The following is a 10,737-nucleotide window of genomic DNA, read 5'->3' as shown; positions in this document are numbered from 1 at the left end:
TTTAATGAACATGTAAAAAAATTAGTTTTATTTACAAATATGTAAATAGATTTCCCGAAACGTCATAAATAATAGTTATTTTTATTAGATGTAAGTTAAAACAGTGAAAGTAAAACAATTTTTAATTATAATTTTATTACAATTAATTGCATTTAAATGATAAATTACAATTATAATAACTTAATTATTTGTACTTCATCGATATCAATTTTAACTCTGAAAATTATCATTTACACGAATATATTTATTGCCTACAAATTAAGAGATCCGATGTACACTGGACGGACGACTATTTTGCCATAGAAATTAAGACAAAAACAAATAAGCAAATAACTAATAAACATTCGATATTTTTCTAACATAAAGGTTTTTATAACAAATAAACTAGCGCCTGGTAAGATTTCCGTCTCTTCGAATTTTATGATAAATATGTAAATAATATTTCAAGTAATTTGTGTTACACTATCATCAATACATAAATAGTGATTAAACAAAGTATAAGCTTATATAATATTTACACTAACATACATTCACACTTTATTATAATTACATTATTACTTAAATTGGACATCTTCAATACAATCGCCCAATCAGGTGCAGCGAGCGGCGCCACTGTCGATAGTATTGTCTCGCGGAGGCAGACACACATTGCACAGTAGTCACCATCTGATGCTCTTGTGCAGTGGCCTAGTGCCAGGTGAAGACGCAGTGGCAGAGGAGGAGGTAGACGGAGGCGACGAGGAGGTGACCGATCATGACGGGGAAGCCGACGCGGAAGAATTGCAGGAAGGAGAAGCGGTAGCCGTGCTGCTCCGCCACGCCGGCGCACACCACGTTCGCGCTCGCGCCGATCAGAGTGCCGTTACCTGCGGACACAACATGGCTTTCACTGACAGACATCTTGCCAGCTTTATCCCAGACCTAAGATCTGATCGTTGTCGGACACGGAATATTTGTCATAACCTTGTTCTTGCTCACCTCCCAAGCAGGCTCCGAAGAGCAAGGCCCATATGAGCGGCGGCAGAGGCAGGCCGATGTCGGGGTTGGAGCCGATGGTCACCACGACGCGCACCATCATAGTGGTCAGCGGGATGTTGTCCACAAAGGCGGAGATCATCCCCGACACCTGCGACATAGACACATCTCACTACTACGTTATACGTACGGCAATATGCAACTAAGCACAAGCACTCACCCAGAGTATGAGCAGTATGGCGAGGGCGAGACGCGCGCGGCCCTCCGCCTGCAGCACCACCTGCTGCAGCAGCCCGCCCACGAACGAGATCAGCCCCAACCGCGACAGCGCCTGCACAATGCAGTGCACACACTCTTACTAGTACTGCTCACACACACACACACACTAAATACAAGTATGTGACAGTTCATCTCGTAAGGTCATCCATGCTCTTCCCCTTGTTGCTTCGTGTATATGAGGTACCTCCATAAGCACGAAGAGTGCAGCAAAGAAAAGCAGAGTTGACCACTCGACCCTGTGCAGCACGGGCTCCAGGTCCGCGCGGTCCGCCAGCAGCAGCAGCAGGATGGCGCCCAGCAGCGCCGTCCAGCTCAGAGACACGCGGTCTGCGGATATATCTCTTGTTTGCAGACCATACCGGACTTCTTTAATCTTACAATAATTCATATTGTGGCAAATATTTTATTTTTCATTTGTCTTATATTCATGCAGTTGGTAACAATTGTAACACGAATAGGCCTATATTAATGAAAACATCAAATCACATTATACAATGTCGGTGACTCACTGAACTCTGGTATGGAGTGCAGGAAGAACACGACCACGACGAAGGCGATGGTGACCGCCGCCTTCAGCAGCAGCGTCTTATCCCTGATCTTGTACTGCAAAACGACACTCTTATTGTTATCTTCGTTACAGGCAGAAAAGAAGGAAATACTTGGTAAAAAGTAAGTGATCCACCTTATCCTTGAGTAGTATCAGGGTGGTGTGGAAGGTGTCCTCGGGGCAGGCCCTGGTGCTGGAGTGTCGCAGCGCGGCGTGCAGCTGACGGCGCAGCTTGTCCTCCTTGCGCAGCAGCCGCTCGCGCACCACCTGCACCTCCTTGCTCAGATGCGGCAGAGACTCCGCCGCGCGATGCCAGATAGATATCTGGTTGCGCAGGTCTGCATCACACAACACACAACACATTTACATCATTTATAACTTGTGTGACTAGATTACGAAATGTTTGAACGCAACAATTTGAAAGATCTACTACTGATCTGTGCTTTTAATATCACATCAGAGTTTTTGGTGAGCAAGAAAAAGGTTAGAAGCGAGTACGGAGTAGCAGGGACACAGCACGGCACAGTAAGTGTGTGTGACCTTGTATGTGTCGAGGCTCCTGCAGACGCAGGCGGGCGGTGTCCCGGAACATGTAGCGCACCTGCAGCGAGGTCTGCACACACACCACCAGGATGCCCAGCGCCATGTGCAGCGTGAAGTTGCTGAAGTTGATGCCCTGCACAAGTGAAGTTCTACTGAGAGATACTCGGCACGATATCACCGAAAGCGGGACAATTGTTCAGTATATAAATTAATGCTGAGACGAATGTAGAAAGATGTCGACCTTCTCCCTTCTCAAGCTGACGGTTTGACATCAAAGCTAGGAAAGTATTTCCGCCACAGTACTGAGCGACGTGAACTCACGGCTTGTATGACGGCCTTGTTGGACGCGACGATGACGTTGGGCGGGTCGCCGACCGGGGTGGCGGTCCCGCCGATGTTGCTGTAGATGGCCATCAGCATCAGGATCGGCACCGGGTCCAAGTCCATCACCTCACACAGTCTGCACATGATGTATATTAATCATTCAGTGTGGTCAGATGGCACCGGGCGAGGTGTGAGGTCGGAGGAGAGATGCGCTACAACGTACCTGATGGTGACGGGCGACATGAGCAGCACGGTGGTCACATTGTCGAGAAAGGTGGAGAATCCAGCAGTGAGGCCGCACAGCAGGAACACCAGCGACCACAAGCGGCCTCCTGTCACCTGACATATTGCTTAAACTAACTGTCGCACTCGACTTTTTGTGTATTCGAAATGTCCCTAAGTAAACTATTAATGATTGGTGTAAATATTAAATTATGAAAAAACATCAAAATACTTAAAAGGACAAAACATTCGGCACGTTCAATAATTACCTCAAAGGCGAAGACAGCCAAGTAATCAAATATGCCGGTCTCCGCCATAATGGCGACCAGCAGCATCATGCTGAAGAGCAGCAGCAACGTCTCCACGTCCAGCCAGGAGACGATCTCCGGGAGCGACGGCCGCTCGCCCACCAGGGCCAAGGCAGCTATCGACATCGTCGAAACTAAGATGGCGGCCATGGTGCGGTTTATTACCTGAAAAAAAAAACGAACTTGGAACGGTGAATAAGAAAACAATGACCAGTCAATGCAAGATATTAAAAGAAGAATCAAAATTACTAATCGTAATTATGATATGTGACAAATTTCCTTCAAGCGAAGAGTCGCATTCAGTGTGTTCTGTATACTCGCCTCAAATATAATGAGCACGTACAGTCCGGCCAGCAGCACACACGCATACACCACGCCGCTGACTCCCACCAGGTCAAGAGACCAGCTCAGCGCCAGCGCCACCGTCTGCTCGCCCGAGCTCTTCATGCGCAGGACGTACGTGCTGTTGCCCTGCGCCAACTCAAACTTCCTCCATCTTTCTTCACCTCCGTTGAAGTCCAGATCCTCGTCTTCTAAGAATATTGTCCAGGAATCCGTTTTCTAGAATGATTAATGGAATTGCACAAATGTTCTTGCCGTTTTTTCAAAGAAATATGGACTTCGTCATTGCAGAATTAAAACTGATTTGTAGGCAAAAACATAGGTATTAAAATTTGGAATATCACTATAAGCAACGCAAATTCACCAAATTTATTTTTTTACGATATTACATATACAGACACTGAAATGTTATTCATTAGGTAATCACCATTTGATTTTGTGCCCCAGTATTTGAAGAGTTCCACGTCTCCAGCCACATCACCATCCTGTCCCTGGTGTCCAGTTCGCTGGAGTTCAACTTGATCTCCGCGTGCTCTGACAGGAAAGGTCCCGATACTTTGACTAGAATCGACGTCGCTTCTATGGCGCCGATCGTGAAATCTAAAATGTGACATGGCCTATCTCAACTTGTTTTCTCTCTATATTCAACGTTAGAAAACCTGTTGTGCTTTTTCCATATTTTTATTTTAGTATATAAATAATTAGCGTGCATATTTTTAACTTCCAGATATCTAGATAACTAGACATTTTGCTCATGCTCGATCTAGGAACATACTTTTAATCAGTCCCGGTGACACTGCCGTGTTCTTGAAGAATTCCTTCTTCTCGTTGCAGGTCAGGAAGACGACTGTAAAGAACAACCAGCAGCCCAACAACAACGTCATCTTTGTGTAATACTTCGCATTCAATAACTGGAATATATTATAAAATAAAATAAAAACAAATATATTGTGTCAAGGTCAAACAAGACAGGAAAGGCCACAAACAGATCTGTCGGTCCATATTTAGCTAAATCGCTTTAAGCATCTATAGACGACTTCTACGTAATTGTAAAAAAATCGTAACCAATAATTTGATGAATATCGTATGTTGCTTTTAGATGCGATGTTATAAAAAGTAATAGTAACATTGAAACTCCGTAAAAGTGTTAATTTATTTACAAGCCACGGAAGTTATTATTATTGTAAGAAGTATGAAATTATACGAAATCATTTATTGTATTAAATTACCTTTGTACTTAATTTGCTGTTTGCTTGAATTTCTCTGAAAATAAAAAAATATATATATAAAAATAAACTTTTAAGCTTCTTTGACTTATTCAAATAATAATTTGTTTTGTTTTAAATTAATGACGTCAATGCAAATTAAAAAGAATATATATTTGTAATAATATACGTTAGTTTGTTTGTATGAATGATTTTTAGAAAATATATTCGACGCTTCGTATTATTTCCGAGATTTTTATACATAGGTAAAGTCAGTTAATATCAATAATTAAGATCCATACACATTATCTTTGGTTTCGTTGTTTTCTGACGCATCGGCTGTAGCATCCCCGTTCGTATTCCCCTCTATCCCGTCTCTCCCGTCCAGGAGCGGTGCTGAATGGACCATGGGCAGGCGCTTGGAAGTAGCCTCGGATACATTCTTGTCATCAGGGTTGATTTTAGATTTATCTGGAAGAAGGTTAATTATTGCAGATACACTAAAACCTTTCGCACTACATCTTCACCGTTACCTAAATATGAATGATAGCAGTTGCCCGCGACATCGTCCGTGCGAAATAAAAGTCTAGTTATAAATATCACCTGCCACCCGGGTTTGAGAGCGTCGGTGGCTCAGTGGTTTCAGCACTTGACTTGTAATCTGCAGGTCCTGGGTTCGAATCCCGCCATGTACCAATGTGTTTTTAGATTTTCGATTTACATATGTACATTTATCCGACGTTCTTACGGTGAAAGAAAACATCGTGATGCAACCTGCACATATCCGTGAAGAAATTCAAAGATATGTGTGAAGTCAACCAACCCGCACTTGGCCAGCGTGGTTGACTATGGCCTAGTCACCCTTAACTTAGGGTAGGCTCCGAGCCCCTCGGTGGGGACATATAGTGAGCTGATGATGATGACCCGGGTTTAATGTAGCATCCCAACAATATTATTACAAACAATAGAGAATAGCACTCTCTTTCTTCCTCTTTCGTCAGGGTCGTCATAACCATATTGAACATCTTGGTGTGAAGTCATTGGCTGGCGACCCCAAGGTCAGGCACATGGGTGCCACTACTAAGGCCCGGCTCCCATTTACAGCACCAAGTTAAGACGACTCTACTGATCGCATAGCCCGAATGCCAATTTAACATTTAACACACCCAAATAAAATACAACACATAAAAAAATCTTGTCATCAGATAAGGACGTGACGATGTTTTGTACCAAAACTATAAAAACATTTTACCACATCCATTTTTGTAGTGCATATTAGCAAATGTTATTTTGGATGATTTAATAATTTTTCGCGAGCTTTGTCACCTTGAAATAACAGGTACGAATAAATAAGCTGTTATACATATCTGATTACGTTTAAAACGCCTCAGAATTAGGATTTACGTGTATAATATTTAATTTACAATAGTGTGCATCTTGTACCGGTGTCCGCTGAGTCATATTCACTCGCACCATTGTATTATTTATTTATTTATTTATTTACTTGTTATTTTATAATATATACGCGTTGTTACTATAGACTTATACAAGGTAAGGTATTATCGTTTTCTAGATATCAAATGACTGACAACATCTGGTGATGTAATTAGTAATAATTAAACTTAAGTATATACCTACTCGTTCTGTTCATATTTCTGGTATCTTTCGTCAACGTTATCAGAGGAACTTGTATTTGTATAAAAGAAAGGAGAAAATATCAAGAAATATCCAGAGATAAACGCATCATTATCGAAAAAATGATAACAATCTAGATATTTTCTCTTTAGATTTATCTAGACTTGGAAAGATAGATTGTATATTGTCAAACAAAGAAATTTTATAAGATAGTATATACTAAACTCCGGTTTTGCGAGAACTTTTCAAGTACCATAATCTTAAAAGAAACGAAATATTTTCTAACAAATCTTCAAGGAATTCTGGCACTTAGTTAGACAAATATTAAGACGTTCTAGAGGCTCATCCTAGTATTATAAATTTTAAACATAATGACGTCTCGTGGTTAGCTGCTATCGCAAGTTTATGCAGAGTTGCGTCGCGGTTGCATCCCAATAACTAAAATTATCTCGTCTTAGTCTCGTGTGTGCCGCTATAAACTTTGCACTGAATCGGTTTATCCATAGACGTACCAGTCTCCTCATACAGCTTCCTGAACTTGTCGAGGTCTGGGTCGTTCTTGATCTCATCCGGCAGGGTGAGCCATAGCTGCAGGGTGTGCGGGGTGACGTCACCGCACGACACCAGCGAGTACGTGCTGCGGTTCAGCTCGCGTTCCGTCTCCTTGCCATCTCCACTTCTGATCCCGCCCCGCAGCGCCCTCCACAGTCTCTCCATCGTGTAACGTCCGCAAAGCTTAGATTATATCTGTGAACAGTATAATTGATCTTGAACATGTAATTAGATTTACTTAAAGGAGGCTATATTGTTGATGTCATTCATTTTCACAAATACTAAAGAAATTTGATAATAGAAATCATTATCGAAATGTTTATAATACAAATTGTTATGGAATCATATTGCTAGGAATGTACGCTAAAATGTATTTAATAAACACAACACAAACGAGCAAATTATTTGCATTCAACAAAAATGACGATAGATTTAGCGACGCGACATATTAAGAAGTCTGTAAGTTTGTAAGCTATGAAACTTATCAAGATAAAATAAAAGCTTACCAAAGAGAGGTGTTTACAGTAACAATGTTGGTTGAGCTCTGGCTTGTGGCAGATATCGGCAAGGCTTTTACATTAGTCACATACTGTGCCTATCCGTAACAGAATTTAACTGGATTCAACATGTGTCATTTGTCGCGGCTACCTTGCGATAATTATGATGGCAAAATGTACACCACGTGTTGCATTGTGTTATACAAGGCTTTTGTTTGTCACTTCTTCCGTGTTAATGTAGAACATAAGTAATGATCATGTGTTTTTTAAGCTATTGCAAGTCGCTTACTATATTTTTTCATTCTGTTATTTATACGATGTAGCTACGGGTTTATTATAAAGACTTTGTTTTCTTGACCTATCTTTTATACTGTCTCTCTGGAGCGGGTACTTTATCAGATTCTCTGTTATACTGATTATATTTTGGTGATACACTCCTAATATTAAAGCAAGAAGAAGTCAACATGGACATCTAACATCATGCACTGTCTTTGTTTGCTCAGTCAACAAGTGTGCATAACTTTAATTTGACACTTGATAATGATATGAATAAATAAAACATTACGTCATAAACAGGGAATCTGTCGTCGGAGTTTGTTTTCTAGAATTTAACCAGAAGGTAAACAGGGCCGTCTTCATCCTATTTGGCGGCCGGGTTCGACAATCAGTCTGGTATTCCTAAAAATGGTATTTGTATAGTCTCGCGCAACCTACAGAAGCCGGCATCCAGACGCCCCACAACCCCGGGTTAAGACGGCCCGGACCGCCACATGAAAGTTTTGACTACATATTATAAGCATATGTGACTTTGTACTTAAGGGGAATTACTTTAATTTAATAATTATTAGTTGATGCACAAGATTTTTTTTAAATAAAAAAAAAGTATTAATTATGATTAATTGAAGTTTTCTGCTAGCCTCCTTCAATTAATTATTTAAGTGTTAAATCTCGCAATTATGGCGTAAATTATAAAGAGTAATAAAACTTAATTATTTGGAAAATAAAGAAAGATAAAAGTCTTCGTTTTTATTACAATAACGCATTATTAAGATAAATATATTTTTCAGTGATAAGAAAATACTTATTTCCAAGAGGAATATGTGTATTGGAAACTTGACCTCCGGTTGGTAGGGCTGCCAATTTACGACAAACGTAGACTCGAACACTGACGGCGTCTTGTCTACCCTTGATTCTTACCTAACTAGGAAATAAATCATCGATGTCAAATATATTTACCGTGCAAACTCGAAGAATTCGGATTAAATCCAAAGAGTTGGCAACCCTACTGTAGGCACATCTGATGTTTGTGAAGGTCGGTGGTTATGCTATGCAGCTAGCTATATTTAATTATGCACACATTCGCATATTACAACTGTGCCTATGAAAACTACATCTCATTTACTTTTTATATTAGAAAAAAATACTTACAAATAATAGTTAAGAAAGTAAAAAACAAACACATTCGAACCTACGACCTTTATATCGACGAACATTAAAGACGGTATTTATAGACATTTATAGAAGACCGTGAGACCGTGAGCCATGTTGCTATGGCAATAATGTGTCATTTGCTAAACCATTTCCCGCCAACATACAACGATAAATAAACCTGTCAATATAATAAATAATAATAAACGTTTAGATTGCTTTGTCACAATTGTCGTCTCTGTTTTTTTAAAGAGAATATGAAAGATAGCAATATGTGTCCCTACAGGTCTTGGCAATAACAATTATCTAGTCTTGTTATACATACATTCAATCAAACAAAATATTGACTTATATTTACCAACGAAACCAACTTTTCCTTGACATTCTTCTTGGAGTCAATAAGAAATTTTAATCACATTATTATTAATATTTTTTTAAAAACTTTTAACTTAATTACACACGTTTACATATTTTTTTATTTATAAAACTTTTAAATCAATTCTGCGACACAACCATACGCATTACAAACAGCGCGCTAAAGCCGCGACTGATATAGATAATAAAATGCAAAACGAACGCATTAATAACAGAAGTGTTGCCATGTTGAATTTTCAAAAAATACCAAATAAAAAGAATTATGACTTAGAAATATAGATAATACATAGTGAAGCGCAAAAGTTAAAAGTACGTACACCATTATTCGGTGACTGGTATGTATCATAATTGCAAAGATAAAACAGGATGTAACGGTTCGATGAATTTACATTTCTCAAGATAAACATTTATTCACACTAAAAATATTGATTACATAAGTAGTAAATTCGAAAAGCTGGTACCATGTCATTTTTTCTTTAATTATATATGTAGTTTAACTTTTTCATTCTGTTAATCCGAATAAAAAAATATTGTTTTGTGTGATAGTTGTTTTCAGTTGCATTTGTTTTGTTAATTGGAAAAAGGTGTAGTAGATGTCATACATGCTAATGGTATAGAATACGTTGCGGTTGAGAATAATTAGGTATACATATTAAAATGACAACATGAATAAGCTTCTAATATCTCATTTTATTTAATCATAATTGTATGCTTAAAATACAATATTTGTGATTTACTTAGCTTTAATTAAATAAACACTGTCTTGAAATATCAAATAATAATCTTAAAGAAATAAATCTTAAAAGACTGAGTCAAATTGCTATCAATCAAAAGAAAAATATTAAAAGAACGAAATTCCTGATATTTTTTGGAATGTATAATTTTTTACTACTTGTATAAAACAAGGAGTGCAAATATCAGAACATAATTGTTATTTTATGATCGTCAAGTAAAAATCACTACAATAATTATATTATTTTAGCATTACATATAGCCATTATTTTATTACTTATCTATATTACTTCTCACAACCAAAATAGGTACACAACATTACAAAACAATCAAGTAGTTTTAAGAATTCATAAAGTATTTGTCAATATAATTCTTAGTTTGTTGTACATGTCCGTTAAGCATACGCGTTTTAAATATGAAAACCTAAATTTGAGTTGTTTCTGAAAGAAATGTTTGGATAAGAAAGATAAAATATACAAGCAAATTAGCAAAAACATTAAAATAAAAGATGTGTACATATTTCAAAAACAAAAAATGTATCAAAATCTCTTGATGCCGTCAGACAGTATTAGAATGACGATACAAAAAATATTTAGGTAAATATACAAACGAGTTCTATCTTAACATATCTTTAACTTTATTAAACTACATTCTAAGTAATCGCTTGCCCTTAACTATTTTGTTCGATTCATTCATAATAGAAACATAGATATATACTTATATAAACTAAAACATATCTAAACATTTTTAAAATTACTAAAAATACTGTTACT

At 38.2% G+C, this 10,737-nt stretch overlaps 1 protein-coding gene across 2 annotated transcripts; it reads right to left on the bottom strand.

Annotated features, from left to right (window-relative positions):
• Window positions 1-160: 160 nt before the first annotated feature.
• LOC106124782 (P protein-like) lies at window positions 161-9,392 on the bottom strand. Of its 2 annotated transcripts, none has more exons than XM_013321748.1 (17): window positions 9,216-9,392; window positions 6,893-7,127; window positions 5,048-5,216; window positions 4,770-4,803; window positions 4,316-4,451; window positions 3,968-4,140; window positions 3,520-3,759; window positions 3,160-3,363; window positions 2,892-3,007; window positions 2,666-2,804; window positions 2,342-2,477; window positions 1,937-2,139; window positions 1,764-1,857; window positions 1,439-1,581; window positions 1,196-1,306; window positions 979-1,126; window positions 161-866 (listed from the first exon to the last, which is right to left on the bottom strand). In XM_013321748.1, exons 2-17 carry the CDS (start codon window positions 7,095-7,097, stop codon window positions 688-690), a joined length of 2,430 nt encoding a protein of 809 aa, XP_013177202.1. In that variant the 5' UTR covers window positions 7,098-7,127; window positions 9,216-9,392; the 3' UTR covers window positions 161-687. The 2 variants fall into 2 exon arrangements, with proteins under 2 accessions (XP_013177202.1, XP_013177203.1); XM_013321749.1 differs by lacking the exon at window positions 9,216-9,392 and adding an exon at window positions 7,439-8,038.
• Window positions 9,393-10,737: the final 1,345 nt, after the last annotated feature.

Source organism: Papilio xuthus, unplaced genomic scaffold (genome assembly GCF_000836235.2).
Source record: "Papilio xuthus unplaced genomic scaffold, Pxut_1.1 DF825946.1, whole genome shotgun sequence".
NCBI classification, from domain to species: Eukaryota; Metazoa; Arthropoda; class Insecta; order Lepidoptera; family Papilionidae; genus Papilio; species Papilio xuthus.
The sequence above is the reverse complement of the archived record's forward strand: the minus strand, read 5'-3'. Positions and strand labels throughout refer to the sequence as shown.